This window comes from Triticum aestivum, chromosome 7B (genome assembly GCF_018294505.1).
Source record: "Triticum aestivum cultivar Chinese Spring chromosome 7B, IWGSC CS RefSeq v2.1, whole genome shotgun sequence".
NCBI lineage: Eukaryota > Viridiplantae > Streptophyta > Magnoliopsida > Poales > Poaceae > Triticum > Triticum aestivum.
This window is the reverse complement of record NC_057813.1, coordinates 756,077,724-756,099,148: the sequence shown is the minus strand read 5'-3', so window position 1 is coordinate 756,099,148 and position 21,425 is coordinate 756,077,724. Positions and strand designations below refer to the sequence as shown.

Here is a 21,425-nt window from a genome sequence, read left to right as displayed (position 1 = left end):
CCGGACTCCCAGAAAAAAAACGTATATGGGTGATTTGAAGGTCCGTGTTGAAGATATCCTAAGTCTTTTGCTTAAGGATATCCAACTTGCAGTATCATATATATCATCAATTGACCTCTAGCAGTTTCCTTTAAGAGTGCCATATCCCGGTGCTTCCTGGACGCACAACTACTCACAACTACACAAGAAGAGATTAATCAACACTCAAGCTAGCGAGAAGGAGTGTGAGAGAGGGAATGGCGGACCTTGCGGTTGGTCTGGCCAAGACGGTGGTGGAGGCAGCACTGACCAAAGCCAAGGCGGCAATCGAGGAGGCGGCGAAGCTCCGGGGGAGCGCGCGGCGGAACATGGTGTTCATCACACTGGAGTTCGAGATGATCCACTCTTTCCTTGACGATGCCACTGAAGAGCGCGTTAAGAGCAATTTGGTGAAGACCTGGGTGAGGCAGGTCCGCGAGCTGGCCTACGACCTGGAGGACTGCATGGAGTTTGTGGTTCACCTCGACAACAAATCCACCTGGTACATCCGGTTGCTCCCATCCTGGATTGCGCCGCTTCCACCTCTTGATGAGGCGGCTGCGGAGATAGAGGAGCTGAGGACCAGGACCGAGGAGTTGAGCAAGTGTTACTTGCGCTACAGCCACATCACGGACTCTGACCCCAAGCTGTTCAAGCTGCAACAACATGCAACCTCCGGTGATGCTGCCGGCACAGTAGCAGTCAGTATGCTCATGAAGGCAAGGGAGGCATCGGAAAGGCAGCCGTCTCTACGGGATCTTTCCCGTTTGATCACCAAGAACTTCAAGTTATTTCAGTGTGGGAGACGGTGGACGGCGACCTTGGTACCACATCCATCATCCGGAAGGTATACAATGACCCGTCGTTCGTCACATACTTCGCCTGCCGCGCATGGGTGAAGATCGTTCATCCTTTCAATCCCCGCCACTTCATCCGGAGCTTGATGGCTCAGTTCTACGCAAACTCCTGCAAAGAATCAACCATTGTAGGGACGCATGTCCTAACAAAGATGGAGGTCAACCATAAACACCTCGTCAAGGAGTTCGAACGCCTAATCACGGAGAACAGGTACCTCATCGTCTTAGAAGGCTTTTCAAACATGCTAGAGTGGGACGATATCAGGACGTTTCTTCCTGACATGAAGAATGGAAGCTGGATCGTCGTCTCCACGCAGCGCTTCGAGATAGCAAGCCTGTGCGTCGGAAATTCTTACCAGCTAACGGAACTGAAGAAGTTCACCGCTGAGCACTCTGTTTGTGCCCTCTTCAAGGAGGTAACATATATCGTCGATCACTGTACTAAAAATATCTCTATCTCTTAAATTCGTTTTACTCTGCAACTTTATCTATCTATCTATCTATTATATATGGTACTCCATCTTTCCCTCAAAAAAATTTATAGCACTCCATCCCTTTTGAATTATAAGATGTTGTAACTTTTTCTAAATCCGATGTATATAAACATGTTTTACTGTGTTTGTTTATTTATTTCAGTTTGTATGTACTACTCCATCCCCAAATAGATGGCATATAAATTTAGTCAAAAACTCAATGATTTCTATGTTTGACCAAGTATATATACAAAAGTATCAAGATAAATAATATCAAATCAATATCAATATATCTACCAGTAGATATATTTTTATAATCTATTTATGCAATATTGCAGTTGGTGATACTTCCTTCTAAATATTTGGTCAAACTCGGAAAGAATTGACTTTTTGACTGGATTTATACGCCATAGGAGTAGTACATATTGAAGTATCCAAGTATCTACTCTCAAAAAAAAAATCCAAATATCTTATAGTGAACAGAGGAATACTAAATAAAATTACAATACAGAGAAAGAAAAGAACAAAATGGTAGTAATTCTCACAAAAAGGCAAAATATCCTGCTTCTGATCTGGTAGACTACCGTACCATTAACTAAACATATGATACCATCTATAATATACTATCATGTCATATTATATATACGGAGTATACTACTTTATCATTTTGAGTATCTTTTTTTATATTATATCCAAGATACTTTAAAGCAAGCTACATAAAAAACTGCAAGCGGGTCCATAGTTTTTAATATGTTTCTGAAATATGTTCATATTTGTATGTAAAAAGCAGTATGCTAAAAATACGTTACATACTACCTATAAAGTACTCTTCTTTTCACATGAAAGGTAAGAGTATAAGATAGATCTGAATTGTTGATTGCATGAGTAGTGGGTTTGATTAACTCTTACCTTTTTACCTCCCATGTGAAAAGACGAGGTAAGAGGGAGCATGTTAAAATTATCCGCCTATAAAGTACACCCTTCATTCCCAAATATAATACTCCCTCTATTCCAAAATGCAGTGCTTCCTCTATTATCATGCTTCAACTTTGACCATAAATTTAACCAACGAGATCGACTGCGGCGGGAGCAAAAATTATATCAGTGAATTCGTATTCAAAAGAAGTTTTCAATTATATATTTTTTTCTCCCGCTGCAGTCGGTCTCGTTGGTTAAATTTATGATCAAAGTTATACCTCGGGAAGCGCGGGCGCACTATATTTTAGAATGGAGGGAGTATGTTCTATTTTTCCTGAACCGGGTGTATATATACATGTTTTAGTCTGCTAGTTCACTCATTTCAGCCCGTATATATTTCGTATTGAAACGTCCAAAACATCTTATATTTATGTACGAAGGGAGTAATATATATCAAAATATTATTGCATACTTTACATTACATGTACATGACGTATGGTGGATGGTGAAATAGGCTTTTGCCCCGCTTAAGATATAAAGAAACAAACACAGTACACGCTCAAGCTGTACAAGGTAGTGAGGAGACCATCAACCAAAAGAAAAACCGGACAAGCAAAATCGAACAACAAAAAAGAGCCATTTAAAAAATAAAAAACATTTTTTCTAGTACTAACTCTTTTTTCTTGAAAAGGAGGTTAAACCCCCGGCCTCTGCATCAATCGATGCATGCAGCCATCTTTATTAATTATTCCACAAAGGTCTGACAAGAACATACATCAATCCACCCGAAGCCATCACCCACACCTACAAATTCGATAATGTGGAGTGCTCTCACTCCTCATATCTAAAACCGGTGTCATCGCCAATCCATCCACATAACGTATCGGGACCTACAGCTGGTGCAGCAGATCTAAAGGGCACACCACATGCACACGTTTTAAAAGTCGTCGTCCTCATCGGACCACTGACCCATCTTAAAGAGATCTTCATCATACTTGCCAGTCCGGACATCCGTTGACGCCACCACGGCACCCAACGGCGCCACCACCCTGCGCTCATCCGTCGAAACGCGAAGACTCTAGAAGATCTGTCGTGCATAGCACTTGCCAACCAGGCATGACTCAGCGTAGCACCGATCAACCAGACATGACTTGACAGCTCCACCGAAGCTCCGTGCAAGAAGAAGCCGCTCCACCTCCTGCCTCTGACTTCCAGCGCTGCTCCAGAAACGATGTTCCCAAGAAAGAAACGGCACCGCGGTACCGCCATGATCCAATCTGGAAGACCTGATCCTAGAGTTTCCCGCGAAGCAGTGCCCATCACCAGCAACCGTCAAGGGCCCACACAGTGTCCACCACCACTCAGCCCTCAAAGTGACGCCTTCTGGGCGTCAAGGACGCCTCCGCCGCCCACTGAAGTTAGGGTTTTGACCCGAGAGGTAGGTAGGAGGGAAGTGGAGGAGCAGGCGTAGACCGACATCTACAAGAAGAAAAGCGACGCCCTTGAGCATCGTCGTCAGTGCTGTCGGCCGGGGCCGACCAAGGGGTTTCCCCCAATCTGAATCTCCTCCGCCAGCTTCACCCACGGGCAGGGTCTCAGCAACCACGTCGGCACCGCCAGGAACCCGCAGGAGAGAAGCCTACCGATCAGGGTCGGAGGACAGCGGCCAGATCTGGCGCCGCCTGCCGCCAGAGCAGTCACGCTAGGCCCTGGTCCATCGAAGATCCGCCGGCTATCCGACCAGAACACCGGCACCACGCCAGGCCCCCGCTGCTCGCCGCAGCACGGAGCGGCCTCGTCGGAAGGGCCCCCGCACCAAATCCAATCGCTCTCCAGCGCTAGGCGGAGCAGCAAGAGCCCCGCCGCCGCAGTCCCCGACTGCTCCACGGGCTTGCCTAGCGCCAGCCTCATGCGGCGGTGAGGGAGGGACGGAGAGGAGGTGGGTACGCCGGCGGTGGGAGGGGGTCGCCTGAGGTGAGCTTAGCTAGTATCCGGACAATGGAATAATTAAAAACCGGACAAAAGAACAATCTTCTAGTATTAGCTAGATAGTACTTGTGCTTACGTGTTTTGACTGTCTCTCTCTCTCTATTTATAAACAGTTTTCTCAAGACGATGGAGATAGAATCGACAACCCAGTGGTGTCTGAAGTGGGCCAATTATGGTGGCTGGGGCTACAATGAAGCAATGTATGGCTACACCCTTGGAACCTCCAACTATGGAGCCTACTTAAAAGGAACAATCTATGAGCCAACACCACCGAAGCAACCACTTGTTGGAAGGAAGTCGGAAATTAATGGTCTCCGTGAAATGGCAGATGAAGTATTTCGTGACGGGCAAAGAGTTTGTGTCCGTGTGGGGCATTGTTGGTGTTGGAAAATCGGCTCTAGTTCGAAACTTGTACGACGACTACAAGGCGTCAAAAACATTTACCAAATATAGTTGGGTGGACGTATCACATCCCTTTGATTTAAGTGACTTCTGTAGGAGCATACTTTTGGATTGTCACCCAGAGATGGACCCCATTGAAGAGTGCCGCAAGCTTCTTGACAATAATGAGTGCCTACTTGTCATCGATGATATCCAGTGTATGCAAGAATGGGACATGATAGAGACAACCTTGTTATCCATTGATTCTCCGGTTCACAGTGTCATCGTCGTTATTACAACAGAAGCAAGCATCGCATATCATGCATCTAGCATGTTGTATGAGTTTCATGTGAGAGCTCTGGAAGCTGATGCCGCCATTGATCTCTTCCAAACAGAGGTGTGTACTCGAAAACCTGTAGTACTTAATTTTCCAGGCTGCATGCGTCCATTAATATATCTTTGCCATTTAAATTATTAATGACGGTGTAAATCTGTTGCATGCGTAGACATGTGTTGTCATTTCAGTTGTTTTTTTCTTTTTTGAAAACATTGTCATTTCAGTTGTTATTTGTTATGTACTCCTGCCATCCGGATATAGTTATATGTTATTCGGTTAAGAGAGTCTGGCCAACAATTAGGTTATTAAGAGCATCTCCAACAGGCGCCTAAAAAGAGCTCCGCGCACTAAAAATTCGTTTTTTTTGGCGCCGAACAGCTCCAGTAGAAGCTGTAGCGGTAAAAACTTTTGGACGCGCGCTGAAAAACGGTATCGCGCGCAGCATATTTTGGGCTCCGAATTGCGCGTGCTTCACAATTTGCATTGTGTGCTTTTTGGGCGCGCGTTTTTGGGTGTTTGCTAAAGCAATGTTGGTCCCGGCGCATTAAAAGTGCTACAGTGGAGCACTATAACTTTTATTGAGCGTGAAATTTTTGTGCGGCCGTTGGAGATGCTCTAACATGCTATTTCTCTATTTGAAAATAAATTTGGTGTATTATTAGTTTGGTTGTCTTTTAGTAACAATTATTCCATCCATTGTAATTTATATAAGACACAAAATTATAATTGTATGCAAGTAATTTTCAGTAGTAACCTGAACGCCTGCAGGAATCCAAAACATAAGAATTCCATAACTGCCATTTGGATACCACATCGAAAAAACACACAAGAATTTTAGACACAAGAAGAAGTAAACATGATGTAGGACCTCATGTTTGCTTTCCTCCAAACTTCCTATGGATAACCCTGTCTCATAGGAATTTCATAGGAACCTTGATGAGTCCTTTTGTTGCAAACGACACTGTAGGAATTTTCTCTAATGGAATTCAGTCCTGCAATATTCCTACAATATTCCTCGTCATTTCCAGACCTTGGAGACTAATAAATTACACTAAACTTCACGGCGGCAAGCTAAGGAAACAAAATGCACTTATCTGTGCAAAAATCATTTTGGGTCCTAGGGGTGCATGCTCCCAAGATCCAGACCATTGATGTGATTTCTGTCGTGATATCTGCCAAAAGAAAAAGATAGAAAGATCCACATACATGTAAACCCCTTTTTTGCCGGAATAAAACTTTTATTACTCAATCAATGTATATTTAGAAGCATCAGCTGCAATTTCCAGGACCTCCAGTGGCCCTGCTTGAAGCCAGGTCATGGTTCCGTCACCAAACCTAGCATAGTTCGCCAAAGAAGCACTGGCTCTATTCTGAGAGAGAAGGCCATCTGTAATACAAGAATTACATCTGCGAGCAGCAGCTTAACTTTACGCACTAAGTAGGCGTATATAGGTCCATCCTCTTCCTTGCTCTGAATCATCTTCGCTGCACTAGTCGAACTAAGCTCGATCAGTATAGAAAGATTATTTCTTTGAATAGCACTAGAGAGGCCCTCCTTACATATGCATAATTCTGCTTGTAGAGCATCTCTGGAAGATTAAAGCTTCCTGCATGAAGAAAAAATAATGGCACCTGCTTCATTCCTGAGGATCATGCCTGCACCCGCTCCCCCGCCCACGCCATACACGATCCAGCACAGTTTAACTTAACCCGTCCCATCGCTTGCAGCAACCACCTAGGAGCAGCATCCACTGATGGACTGTTGTTGTTTCTGGCCGCTGGGGAAAACGTGATTACCGCCTTCCCTTTGCTTGAATCAGTCTCCGCGTTCAGATTTATGCCAATTATCGAGCCTAAGTAGCTCTATAGGAACCGGCCCAAGACTCCAAGTGGCGGAGCAGGTTTTTTATGCACCGCTTCGTTCTGAACAAACCATATCCTCAACAAAGTCATCAGAAGCATGCATCTTGCAATACAATCTAGTGGCTCCAGTGCCTGGAGTAGCGATTTCTTTCCCTGTCTTCTTAACCAACTGCATATATCAGGCAAGTTCCATACAGTGGTCATCTTTGCACAGAGCTGCCTGCCGCCGGGACATACCCAGAAAGGATGATAGTTGTCCTCGACTTCCCTTGCACAAATAGGGCGCTCACCAAAATTCTCCAGTCCTATTCTATTCTTCTCCTGCCATGTACGCAGAGAGTTTGTTGCCAATACCCAAGCAAAGTTTCTCACTGTCGGGGGAATATCACATGTCCAAATATAATTCCAACATGAATGACCTCCCGATGGATGTGTGCTTGATGAAGGTGCGACATCCCTGTGGGCTTCCTCAAATGCCAATTCATGCGCACTTTTTACTGAAAATTGCCCCAGTTCTCCTGGACCCCATGCCAACACATCCTCTTATCCTCGTGTCGCACGGATCTTCATGATTTTAGACACATCGGCCATTGCAAAGTGCTTCCTCAATAGTGCATAGTTCCACGAACCATCTTCGCTCAGCAGACTTGATACAAATCTAATACGACGCGTTCCCTGCATGGAGAAGGGTTTATACGAGTGAGGTCTCTATATCCAGTTATCCCTCCATATATGTGTGCTCTTCCCAGTACCAACTCTCCATAGCAGCCCCTTCTTCAGTAATTCAAGTCCATGGCTTCTTGCTTGCAAGGACGAGGATGCATTACCCGTGAACACAGTATCCTCTAACTTCCCATTGGGGGTAGTACCTTAATTTACACACTTGCGGGCTAACATAGCTTGATTAAACAAAAAAAAAATCATGAAATCCTGCTCCCCCTTGTTCTTCGGTTAAGATCATCCCAACTCCTCCAGTGTACTTCTTGTTTCCATGAGCAGCACCCCAATAAAAGTTCCTTACCGTCTAAGATCATCGCAGACCAAAAACGGAAGCTTAAAAACTCCCATGATGTATGTCGGTAGCGCTTGGGCTACCGACTTAATTAACAATTCTCTCCCTGGCTGTGCCAATAATCCATCTCCCCCCTGGATGAATCTCTTGGTCATACACATCTGTAGGTTCTGAAAACATCCCATAGAGATCCGTCCCTCTGGGGTTGGGAGACCCAAATATTTCTCCTCAAAATGTAAGTTGGTGACACCTAACTCATTGCTTACCTGCTCCTTAACTGCCACCTGAGAAGAATCACCAGAAAATATTGGGCATTTATCATAGTTCGGACTTTGACCTATTGATGCACCATACCTCTCCAGTGCTTGTTTAATTCTTTCAGCTTGTATCTGGGAAGCCTAAAAAAATAAGAGAATAACATCTGCAAACAACAACTGTGATATACCTGGGGCCCTTCTACAAACCTTGACTAGAGTAATACCCCCATTAGCCACACCGTGTTTCATAATAGCTGAAAGACCATCTGCCATGAATAAGGACAAGAACGGTGAAAGAGGTTCACCTTGCCGAAGCCCACGCGTCGGTGCTTATTAATCCAAGGGGTTTCCATTAAGTTTGACAGAATACCTCACCGATGTGATGCATGACATAATCCAATCCACCCATCATTGAGAGAACCCCAGCTTTTGCATCACCTACTTCAAGAAGGCCCAATCCACCATATCATATGCTTTTCATAGGTCTAACTTATAGGCACAAAAGTTCTTTGTGGGATCTTTTTCCTGCTTGATATAGTGGATACACTCAAAGGAAACTAAGGTGTTGTCCGTAATACATGCAAACCCCATACATGTACTTGGAGTCCGCATGTGCGTGTTAGGAACATCGGCCACCTCACTAGCTACCCATCATCTCAATTTTGCAAGAAAAACTTTCATAAGGTTGTTGGCCGATTATATTTAAAAAAAATACCTTCAAGACACGTCCGCTAACAGGGAAAAACTATATGGGAATGGAAAGGAAAACATGAGCGAATGCAGATTGATGCAGATAAGCTAGTGATTTTTTCTCTCTATACTTTCTAAAGAAATATTTTCAGTTTTTCTATTGTTCCTTTATCAACTGTGTGGTCGAGGTTTTTTCACGGTTGTCCCTTAATCAATCATGTGGCCAAGGCTTTTGCACGATTGTCCCTTAATCAATAGTGCGGTGTGTGTGTAGTTTCGCTGGTTTTCTCTTCTATAATGCAATGCAGGAACTCCCTGCCCCTCTCAAGGTGTTCTAAAAAACATTTTTTGTTACTATTAATAAATAATAATAAACACATGTGTGTGTATTACAGAGGGAATGTATCCGATGCACCCGCACTTGTGGTGCTACCGGTGCACCGGATGCCATATGATATTTTAAAAAATCTGAAAAAAATCTAGCATGTTAACACAACATCAATGTATGATGTCACAAATTTTCATATAAAAAGATGAAATATTTTTTGAGAGACAAAAATGACAAGTTTGAAATCAGTGTGATAATGGGCCAAACCTAAAGCCCAAGTTATGTTATGTACTATTCAGTGTTGAATTTGTCATTTTTGTTTTTGGAGCTATGTTTTGAGTTTTGACTTGATAGTCTGTGGCACTCTACATCGATGTTGTGCAAGCGTGCTAATTTTTTTTCAGAATTTTTTTAACATTTTAAAAGCACAATTGGAAGTTCGGTGCACCGGTAGCACCACAAGCTAGCTCCGCTGCACTAGATATTTCCCCGTATTACAGAATATTTATGTTACCATTTCACCAAATAAAATCTATTGCCGTGAGTGTTTTCCGCTATTTTTGTAGGGTAACTAAAGCCAAAGTGAATTATATTCGTTCCCTTTATTTCACTACATTTTTTCTTAGCTCCCCTCTTTATTTGCCTAGCATGCTGGCATTTATAATTAGTGCATGTAAATAATAACTCAATTTACAATTTTCATGAACTGTGCATGCATGTACTGACGGAGGGAGTATGATCCAATGGAGTATGCTGGAACCTAACATCGGAATGCATTGCCGCTCACGCTTGCCATGCTAATTGACTAACGACAATTCATTTTAAAAGGTACACCAGAAGAATCCGTCATCAGCTGTAGCGAATTACATGGATTCCCACCATGTGCAGATACAAGAGCTTGTTTTGAAGTGTGGAGGCCTTCCCAAAGTAATTGTTGCTATAGCAGACGTATTGGCCAGACAACCGTTCGAACTGATGCAGTATAATGTATACTCGTTGTATTGGACCTTTATGAACAGCCTGGAGACAAAGCCAGAGTATGATAATTTACAGGGACTATTTGGTTGGCTACATTCCTACTTCCGTACTTGTCCAGATTCACTCAAGCCATGTATCTTCTACCTGGCAATTTTTCCTCGGCGGAGGCGACTAGTAAGGCGGTGGATTGCAGAGGGTTACACGAGGGACAGCAGTCAAGAGTCTGCAGAACATAATGGGGAGGTGCTCTTCTCCGATCTTCATGAAAGGAGCATAATCCATCAGCCACCACAAAAAATAGCCACTGCCACACTGGATGGCCCAAGAATGGCCATCTGCCAAGTCAATGGTTTCATACATGAGTACATCGTCGCACGGCGAATGGACGAGAACCTGTTTGAACTGGAAGGAAATAGTGCCCTGACCACTCAGCGCACAGGGCGTCACCTTGTCATATTTGGAAATTGGAACAGAGATAGAATTGTGTTCAAGAGCATTGACTTCTCACGGCTACGGTCACTGACAGTATTTGGGAAATGGGAACCATTCTTTATCTCAAAAGGTATGAAGATTCTCCGCGTGCTTGATCTAGAGGATGCACGGGGTATGAAGGATGCTGATCTCGAGAAGATGGTGAACCTATTGCCTCGCCTCAAATTTCTCTCGCTACGAGGATGCCGTGAGATCTGCCATCTACCCAGTTCATTGGGTGATCTGAGGCAGCTCCAGACTCTGGACGTCAGGGGCACCTCTATAGTCACCCTTCCGGAAAACATCACCTTGTTACAGAAGCTGCAGTATATTCGTGCTGGAAGTGGAAGTGGCACCAAGGAAAAAACATCCAGTATGTTGAACTTGACAGCATCAGCTCCACCAATTTCATCCTGTTGGTTACCCGAGTTGTGCAAGCGTCGTCAATTAGTTGGTGTTGTGGTACCTGGAGGGATCGGGAAGCTGACCGCATTGCATACACTCGGTGTTGTCAATGTCGCTGCTTCAGGGGGGAAAGCTATACTCGAAGAGCTAAAGAAGCTGACCCAGTTGCGGAAGCTGGGTGTATCTGGCATCAACAAGAAGAACAGCAATGAGTTCTTCTCTGCAATCAAGGAGCATGTCCATCTGGAATCATTATCAGTGCAGCTCAACAAGGACACCAGTCAAGTTTGCTTGGATGGCACCCCCCTGCCGTTGGAGAACCTGCAAAGCCTTAAATTGTATGGACTTGTTAATGTCCAGTTGCAAGGTAGGAGAGACGGGCTAAGAAAGCTGCATTTAGAGATGGCTACAATAATGGAAGATGACATAAAGTTCCTTGGCAAGCTACCACTGCTATGTGTTCTTCGTGTGAAGCAGATTCAAGATGGCGAGCTCCATTTTCACGTCGTTGTGGATGGACAAGAGGAAGACTCATTGGGGAGCGTCAAGGTCCTCCAGATTGCTTGCGGTTGCAGCTCCAGCAGCTTACATGTTACTTTTGGATCTAAATCAATGAAGGAGCTTGAGCTGCTCAAGGTTGACTGCCACGGTGGGTCGCCACCATATCAGTTCTCTGGCCTGGAGAATCTAGTACAACTAAAGCAAATCTTGCTAGTTAAATGTTCCAACGCTGAAGCACTGAAGGGGCAACTTGAGAGCCAGCTTGCCGAGCATCCCAACAAGCCTGTTGTGAAGCTGGAGGAACCACCACAATCGTCCTGAAGAGTCATCGTCTCTTTACTTCCCCAAGTAATTTTTCTTTCTACCGATCATTTGTATATTTTTTATTTTTTTGGTAATTCCTGGTTGGTTTCTGTAAAGCTTTATGTACATGGCTTCTGTTGGTCATATTATTATTGGTTATGTACGTACCTTTTTCATGTATCACAAAATTTACTACACTAATACCCAGCACTGGATTTCTGCTTTAATTACCTTCATTCTCAAGGCATGTACATATATGTGGTTAATTGTCGTCCGGTTTGCAAGACTAATACAGTACGGTGTAATATATATATATACATATACATACATATATATATATATATATATATATATATATATATATATATAAATGAGTTGGTTGCAGTTATCTCACTCTAAACATCTTTAAAATAGGTCCATATTTCTTTTTCTTTTCCAAATGATGTTCAGATTAAATCTGAATTTACCGTGCCTGTTCTGGTAGATAATTTAACAACCAGTTATTTAAAATTGCCTTAGTTTAAAAAACAGTTTGGTGCATCAATCCAAAGATCTAGATTATGTGAATTTTTTCCTGGAAGAATGGGCAGCTATTTTGCTCATTCTTCTGATTGTTTGTATAAATCAAGCAGGGAAGCTAGTCTAGTTCCACAGCAAAATTGAAGGGAGACTATTTGATTACTACTAATACTCTAGTTATTTCGGTAACCAGCTAACCTCAATTTTTCAGTCGGTTGCTCTCTGCCCAGCAAGATGCTGCCTGCTCCCTGGTATACCGCAACGCTATTTGATTCACTTCAATATATTTGCCACACATGCCCAGTCAAAGCTCAAAACATCAAAATCTGCAAGCATCTGAAACAGATTGAGACACAGCAAAATTCATCACCTGTGCAATGGGCAATGGTAAAGTAAGCACGGCAAGTTCCATGGCTATATATGGTCCACATTCATGAAAGGGATCATAGCCAATTTGATCACTAAGACATAAGACATTAATCATCACTATAACTCAAAATTCTGGATACTGAACTGAAAAGCATTATCCATGGATCAGGTGAGCACACGACTACAATTTCCGTACATTAGTCCTCAGCCCACACCGTGCATTACAAACACATCAATGTTTGACCTCGTCTAGCTGCTTCCTCTGTTCTACACAAACATTTGGACCTGCACCAGTACCATGTCACTCTTGAGCTGCATCGCCTCCCTCCTCCAGCGCCTCATTCTCCTTTTGCTGCTCCACTGCCCAGGAACAGAGTGGTTCAGCATGAGCAGTTAGCGAATGCACAACAGGAAATTGAGCTCAAAACTAACTGAAACAAACATCTACCAGTTACTACTCACATGCAATCTCCGCCAGAGCTTTCTGGGTGCGCTTCTCCAGCTTGTCGATCCTCTTCTGCACGTCCCGTTTCAGGTCCCAGTTTGGGTTCTTTGGAGCGATGTTCCCAAACGGGTTCTGCAGATAAATATGGTGAGTTTTGCCCTGTGAAAGATGCAAGGATGTCACAGAATTGTGAAGGTATGATATGGGGAATCCAGAAATGTTACCTCCAGCTGCTTTGGCTCGGCAGCATCAGCAGCGATCGGATCTTCAAACTTGGGAAGAGACAGCGGGGCCACCTTGCCACCTCTGAGCCGCTCATCATGAGGAAGGTAGTTTCTGAACTTCAGTGGTACCTCCCTGCATCAGAAACATTACATACTTGTTTACAATGATACACCCACCATTAATAAAGAGTAAGTATGCTACATGTCATCAATTAATCCCATAAACATTTCACATCACGGACGAAAGGTTTGCATATACTTGAAAAAAACCAGAACATCTGGCACTAACAATTTATGATTTTATAATCGACAACCCATTGACTGCTTAACAGAAGTCAGGAATGCTATCTCAACAATCTGACAAGTAAACTGATTGTACAAAGCATACAATGTGAGATTATACATGGCAAGGGATTGCTGTGTAAATCAAATTCAGCTTTTATTTATATAAGAATAACAAAGGCATTGTTGTGTAACTAAAATTCAGCTTTTACAAGAATGGCAAGCATATAACTGTGTAACAACAGGAACAAATTCAGATTTTCAGTCAGGTGCAGATGGAGATTTCACTAAAAATAACATAAAGGGACTCGGCCAATTATTATACACAGAACATATATGTAAAATACGGAAGGCACTCAAGAAAGCTAGTACGTAAAAGTTGTATGTTCAATTACTTACCCACTGTCTTCAATCTCATCAGATTCCTTAGTGGGGCTAACGTTCTCCTTGGAAGCATCCTCGGGTGCATCCACAGGACCTGGCAATTCTGGTTGGTCCACCTGTTCTTCTGTCATCCCATGTTCACCATTCCTAGTGCAGCCAACGAACATGAAATTCACCATAAGTTCACTAATACAGACAATACAAATTTACTTTTTTCTAAATTGATACATTGCTCTCATGGTTCAGTCCTCTAGCTAATACTAGTATGTCCTGAGGAGCAGCACAATAACATTCTAGTTCAATTCAAACCCAGATAGTGTTAGGAGTACAACATCAACATCAGGTTAAATTGCAAGAGCCAACAGTGAGGTATATTGTCATGTCGATTAGTTTGCACTAACTATCCTGCATTTATATACGGCTTAACATCTAATGCGTGCATATATATTCAACGAACAAAGACCTTACACTCTGGCAACACAGAACTGAAACCTCACAGTACATTTAGAATTTGGATAGCTCGGGTTATTATTTTCAGAGAAATGTCCGAGCATTCGGGCCCTTGTAGTATCTATGCCTACAGTGAGTGGACAAAGATGGCACAAACCCATCAAATCCTGATGCTAATTAGCATAAACATGGTGGATTATGGTATGAACTAGTACAGTAATAATAATGATGAAAGCTGTCTCAATTTTAATAGCTAAAGATCGACAAATCAAACCAACGCAACCAAAATCCAGAAAGGATAGTCTGAGCAAATATTAAACAGGATACAGAGTTCCCCGCAAAGCTTATGAGAGGGGCTCCTCCAGACACATCGTGTAAGGTAGGTCATAAACTCTGGTCCATCTTCGTTCAGCTTTCGGGTTCTCTGCTAGTAAGTAATCCCAGACCCTGTAGCGCAGGTGAGTGAGGGGACGGTCTCATCTCGGATCATAGAGAGCGTCTCGTCTGGGATCCTAGAGACTGACTCAATACGCGCTAAACAAAAGCTCCAAGCGGTGCGCCAGGACCATTACAGGATTCTGTAGCGCCCAATCCTGCGAAATTCTCCAAATTGGGCGCTTATAGTGTACATTCCCGGGTATGCCACGATGTGCTTCTCCCTACCCAGCGCATACCAACCAACCAACACATACAAACAAATAAGCACCAACCTAGCTTCAGTCCACCCCCACTGGAGCAAAATAAGCTAGCAGGCCGAGAGGCGGAACCGGTCGCAGCTACTTACGGCACACGAGCGGGGGAGGGAGAAGGGAGGGGAGGGCAGGGGGAGAACGTACTGCTGGTCCGCGTCGGCGGGGGCGGGGGCGGGGGCGGGGTCGGGGGAGGCGCCGTCGGGCGCGGAGAGGAGCTCCTTGGCGGCGCGGAGGGCCTTGAGGCGCTCGCGGCGGGCGGCGGCGTCCTCCTCGGCGCCCATCCCGACCTGGCTCCGGCTCCGGCGCCGGGGAAGCGGGCGGGCTAGGGTTTCCTCTCGACTCCGCCGCAACGCGTGGTTCGATTCGCTTCGCTTCGGGAGGGAGGAGGAAGAAGCGTGCGCGTTGGTTGGGCCTCAGCGCCGACCCGGACATTCAATGAAGGAAAGTATCGTTTTCCCCCTCAAATCCTGTCTGATGGACCGATTTCCCCCCAAAATCTAAAACCGGATCAATCAGCCCCTAAACTCTCCAAAACCGGATCAATTCTCCCCCATGGTGGTTTTGCACCAGATTTAGGTGGTTTTGACTAGTCTCCTTGCTGACTGGACATTGCTGACTTGGCAGATTTCAGGTGTTTTCATCGATTGGGGGAGCCGGTCGACCAATCAGCCCCCAATTCAGGTGATTTCGGTCCAACCTCCCTGTGCCGCGACGGCGTCAAGCACGCCTAACCTTGCGCCGACGGCGTCAAGCACGCCGGCGGCGTCCGCCGACGCCGCCATGGCGTCCCCCCTGCAGCCGGCCTCCACGCCGCCCGATGGTGAGTCAACCGCCCCCCTTTCTTTCCCGTCGAAGTCATCTACTGCATGATCTTAGTTTAGGAGAAATCAGAGCTGCGCTTAGAAGTCATCTACTGCACCCAATTTTGCTGCCATGGCAGGCAGATGGTGGAGGTGTAGGGTAGATCATAGGAAGATTGTTTTTATGGGTAGGTCCTGAGCTACGTAATGAGGTAAAGATTGTTTTTTTGGGCAGGTCTTGTCGATGAGGCAGCAGATGAAGAAGAAATAAGTTTTGTGTCACTACATTATTTTGGCAAATTTGAAACAGTGGATGGATTGCTTGTATACAACGGAGGTCTGATGATTACTTTTCCGTTCAATAGGAAAAGCCTAAAGTTTGAGCTTTTGTTGTCTTATGCTGAGGACATGTATCATGTAGAAAGAGGACATTGTAGGGGGGATTATAGTTACAAGATGCACTGGCTTGTTCCAGGGAAAAAACTGGGTGAGGATTTGCAATTTATTTTTGATGATTCAAGTGTGGAGAAGATGGGGAATGCAACACCTATTGGGTCATGTGCAGAGATCTATGTGGAGGAAGTGCAGTTGTGTGAAGAAGCAGTAAAGCAGTTGCAAAACAGAGTAGATGATGTGCCTGTGGTAGATGATGTGCCTGTGGTAGTTTCAGAAACATATTCCAAGCGTAAAGGTAGCAGATTTGCATTGGTAAATGTGGATGCTGTGGAGACAAACATGGTCGATGAGATGTTTTTATCAAATGTAGCAGCTTCAGCAGAACACAGAGCAGAGCCAGAAGTTGTTGTAGGTGTGAAAAAGGACAGCTGCTGAGGAAGAAAATTTGAGGATAATAAGTGAGGCTAATGACTTTCTTACTACATTTGAGAGTCCAGTGAAGATTAAGAAAAGTAGAGCAAGTAGAGTTGCAGTTAAAAGAAGAAAAGTACCTCTTGCAGCTCCAGTTTCAGCAACTACATCTTCAGATGCAGCTCAAGGTGCATGTGCTCCTCCTCCAACTCCAGGTGCAGCCCAAGGTGCATCTTATTCATGTCCAGGTGCATCTTCTTCAGCTCCAGTAGGAAATAAAGCAAAATCTGCAAAGACCAAAGCAGTAGCAGGTACACCACAGAGAGGAATAATGACACAATTTACTCAAGGACAGAACCCAGTAGCTACTTCTGAATTTGAGTATACATCTACAGATCATGTTGAAAATGGAACAAGTGCTAATGAAGTATTACATGAAAATGTAAAAGAAGGAGAAGAAGGTGATGATGAAAGTGATATTGACTACCAGCCTTTGTCAGAGCACAGTTCTGCTGAAGAATCAGAGGCAGAGAAATTAAGGAAATTAGCAAGGGAAATTAGGAGGCAGAAGAGAGCAAAGAAATTAGGGGATGCTGTGGGGCCTATCATCAAAGATAATAATGTGATTGAAGGTTTGTCTGGTGATGAGAAGCTGGATGGCATAGAAGATGATGTTGTGTCATCAGATGATGACTGCTCTTTTGATGAGGAAAGTGATGGTGAGGGGGCCACACAGCTAGTGAGAAGGAAAAGTGAATGGAGAAAATATGACAGCAAATCAGAAATTCCTACATTTGAGATAGGAATGGTTTTTAGAGGAAGACATCAGATGAAGAAAGCTCTAATAAAATATGGCATTAAGAAACATGTGCATATTGCTTTCACAAAGGATGAAAATCATAAAGTAGGTGCAAAGTGTACTTGGCCTGGCTGCAACTGGATGATCTATGCTTCTAAAACTACAAGAAATAAGTGGCTACAGGTGTCTACCTTTGTAGATGAGCACCATTGCATTCCAAGAAGAGATAACAAACTGGTCACATCAACTGTTATTGCTACAAAATATGGCAGGCTTATAAGAGCAAATCCAAATTGGAAGTTAGAAGATTTGAGGAAAACTGTACTTGAGGACTTATTTGCTGATGTGACAGTTGCACAGTGCAAGAAGGCAAAGAGAAGGGTCATGCAGAAACTATTGCATTCCACTGAAGGAGAGTACTCAAAATTATTTAATTATCAGTTAGAGCTGCTGAGAACTAATCCTGGAAGCACAGTTGCAGTGAAGTTGGACCATAATGAAAAGGATGGGTCATATGTATTTCAAAGGTTTTACATGTGTTTTGATGCCTTGAAGAAAGGTTTTTTGGCAGGTTGTAGAAAAGTTATTGGCCTTGATGGTTGTTTTTTCAAAGGTGCTTGCTATGGACAGATGTTGTGTGCTATAGGAAGAGATGCAAATAACCAGATGTATCCTATTGCTTGGGCTGTTGTGGAGAAAGAAAATTATGAGTCATGGTTCTGGTTTCTTGCCAAGATAAACCAGGACTTGAAAATAAGCAATCAAGGAGATGGATATGTATTTATGTCAGATGAACAAAAGGGACTTATATGGGCAATGGAGGACATTTTTCCTAAAGTTGAGCATAGAATGTGTGCAAGACACATATATGCTAATTGGAAGAAAAAACACCCAGACCATGATCTTCAGAAAAGGTTTTGGAGATGTGCAAAATCACCAAACAAAGTGATTTTCAACTACAACAGGGCCAGGCTAGCACAATTTACTGTTGAGGGTGCAAAAGATATGATGAACACTGATCCAGTACATTGGAGTAGGGCCTACATGAAGCTGGGGTCTAATTGTGATTCAGTTGATAACAACATGTGTGAATCTTTCAACAACTACATCCTGTTAGCTAGGTACCTTGCTATTGTCTCAATGCTTGAGTGGATCAGGTGCAAAATTATGGTGAGGGTACAAGAAAATAGAGGGAAGTCAGTTAACTGGAAAGGAACTATATGTCCCAACATTTTCAAAAAAATGAAGCAGAACATAAGGAGATCAGGTTTCTGCCATGTGCTGTGGAATGGGAAAGATGGATTTGAAGTGCAAGAGCATGAGAAATTCAAATTTACTGTTAACTTGCAGCTCTGGACTTGCTCGTGTAGATATTGGCAGCTGTCAGGTTTACCCTGCTGCCATGCCATTAGTGCTATCTATAAAACAGGACAGAAAATTGATGATTATATTGCTCCTTGCTACTCCATAGAAGTGTACAACAAGATATATGATCATTGCTTACAACCTTTGGAGGGAGAGGAGAGTTAGCCTATTTCAACAAATCCAAAGCCATAACCACCTGGTCACATTAGCTTGCCTGGAAGGCCTAAAATAGAAAGAAGGAGAGAGGAAGGAGAAAAACCTAAGGGTACTAAGATGAGCAAAGTAGGTGGCAAGATCACTTGTAGTTCTTGCAAAAGGCAAGGACATAATAGATCAAGCTGTAAGAACAATGATGGAGCTAAACATCATGGAAATGCTCATTTGGTCAGAGAAGCTGCAAAACAAAAGAAGCAAGACAAAGAGGCTTTTGATGCTCTTCAGACACAGAAAGCTGTGCTTGAAAAGCAGGTTAAGATGACACTTGTTAGTACTAATGAAAAATTGGTTGCTTTTTGTTTCTACTAATGAAAACTTGGTTGCTTTTTTGTTTATACTAATAAAAAACTTGTTTGCAGGCTCCTGATATAAAAGGCAAGGCAATGGCTGTGCAACCTAGGCCAAAGAAGTTGGAAGTTAGAAGAAAACCAGGAACCCTAAGGATCAATGAACCTACATCTCAACAAAGCTCACAGCCAAGCTCTCAACAGAGCTCACAACCAAGCTCTCAACCTAGAGTTCCACAACATTGTGTGTTCAACCTTGCTGCATACAAGGAGGCACTAAATGCTAAGAAAGGGCCATCCATTTGATTACAAAATTTGTGATACTGTGCTAAATTTGTGCCACACTTGTCCTAAATTTCTGCTCTGTTAATTTGAGGCACAATTTCTGCTACTATAATTTTTTGGATTAAAACAAAGAGGACAACAGAGTTGAAAACATTTATGCTTGAACATCTTCAGTACATTTGATCACTGCATTTGTTCAGTACTTAACTAGAAACTCTGACAGTGCATACATAACTGCATTTGTCCAGTACCTAACATACAAACTTAACATAGAAACTTAACTGCATTTCTCAGTGCATAATGAACTAGACACTGAACTAGAAACTTAACTTCTCTATCTTCACTTCTGCATGTCCTTCATCTTCTTGATGCGGTCGGAGTGGCGAATGCCGACGCGGATGTAAGTCTCCGCCTTGATTGGCATGCTCCTGTCGCCGAGCTGCGGGATCACCGGCGCCACCACGTACACGTCGTCGTCGGCAGGCGCCACCTCCCCCTCGCTGTCGTCCTCCACATCCACCACCACCTGCTCCTTCTCGCTGTCCTCCACATCCTGCTCCTGCTCGCTGTCCTCCAACACATCTTCACTGCACTCTCCGTCGCTGTCAGAGTGCACAATAACCTGCTTCACTGCAGCTGGTACAGCGACCACGACGCCGACGAGACCTTCAACTGGAGGTGGAGGGGGGCGACGACGGGAGCGGTACTCGTACCACCTGGCACGCTGACGCGGATCTGGTGACTTCTCCGCCTCATTCATAGCCCAAAGGAAAACAGAGATAGCTGGAATGGGACGGCCGTCGGGGAACATTGTCTTCTTCTCATCATCAGTTGCCACAACGATGAGGCCCCTAGCGTGGTCCACGCACATCTGCAAGCTCGAAAATCTGTTGCAGATCTCCTCCACATCGGCCCTTTTCTCTGAATCCCCCTTGCAGAACCTGCTCACAGTTTCCTCCCACCGATCTTGAGCACGGCGAACATCTCTTGCAGTCTTCTTCTTGGGCGCCATCGCCGGCATCGAGAAGCGATGGGAGTGGGTGGGCGAGAGGCGAAGGGAGTGGATGAGAATGGGGAACGGCGAGTGGATGAGAGTGGGTGGGCTAGTGCTGTCTGGGCGAGCGTGGCCTTAAATGGGTGGCTGTCAAAGCGGTTAACTTCAGACAACGCTTCAGAAAAATTCAGACAATCAAAAGTTCAGTTATCTTCAGACACAAGTTCAGACTTTTGAAATTTTAAACTCAAGTACATTTGTTCACTCGAGCTTACATAGGTGGTTCACTAAGATACTACATCACATCTTCAAAGCCATGATAACAGCAGACACAATGCAGAAAAAGATGGCAAATTTGTACATCTTTTTGCTTCTCTGAAATTCCTTGGCAAGAACATCCATTTGTTGAGCATGCTGCGCTTTCAAATCCAGCACATAAACATCAGCATCACCAATGCTGCACTTGGCATCCATGAGAGCATGCTCCAGTTGTGATTTCTCGGTCTTGAGCTTCCTAACCTCTGTCTTCAGCCGATTCACAACATCTCGCAGGTCACCTAGTAGCGTACTGACAAACTTATCCAGGGGATCATCATGCCACTTGAAGTAGCCACAGTCATATCCCTATTCAAAAAATTGTGCAATTTTGTCAAAAGAATCACGCAAAGACTTGCTGCTCAACGAAACAACAAACAGAAACGGCGGGCACAGATCCTTGACTTTGCA

The 21,425-nt window shown here is 44.1% G+C and overlaps 1 protein-coding gene and 1 pseudogene across 1 annotated transcript; one reads left to right on the top strand and one right to left on the bottom strand.

Annotated features, from left to right (window-relative positions):
- The first annotated feature begins 229 nt into the window (after positions 1 to 229).
- Positions 230 to 11,836, top strand: LOC123161674 (disease resistance protein Pik-2-like; annotated as a pseudogene).
- An 894-nt stretch (positions 11,837 to 12,730) lies between these two features.
- On the bottom strand, positions 12,731 to 15,560 carry LOC123161672 (coiled-coil domain-containing protein 12). Its single transcript, XM_044579487.1, has 5 exons — positions 15,291 to 15,560; positions 14,020 to 14,151; positions 13,339 to 13,471; positions 13,132 to 13,246; positions 12,731 to 13,029 (listed from the first exon to the last, which is right to left on the bottom strand). Exons 1-5 carry the CDS (start codon positions 15,425 to 15,427, stop codon positions 12,971 to 12,973), a joined length of 576 nt encoding a protein of 191 aa, XP_044435422.1. The 5' UTR covers positions 15,428 to 15,560; the 3' UTR covers positions 12,731 to 12,970.
- Between the last annotated feature and the right edge of the window lie 5,865 nt (positions 15,561 to 21,425).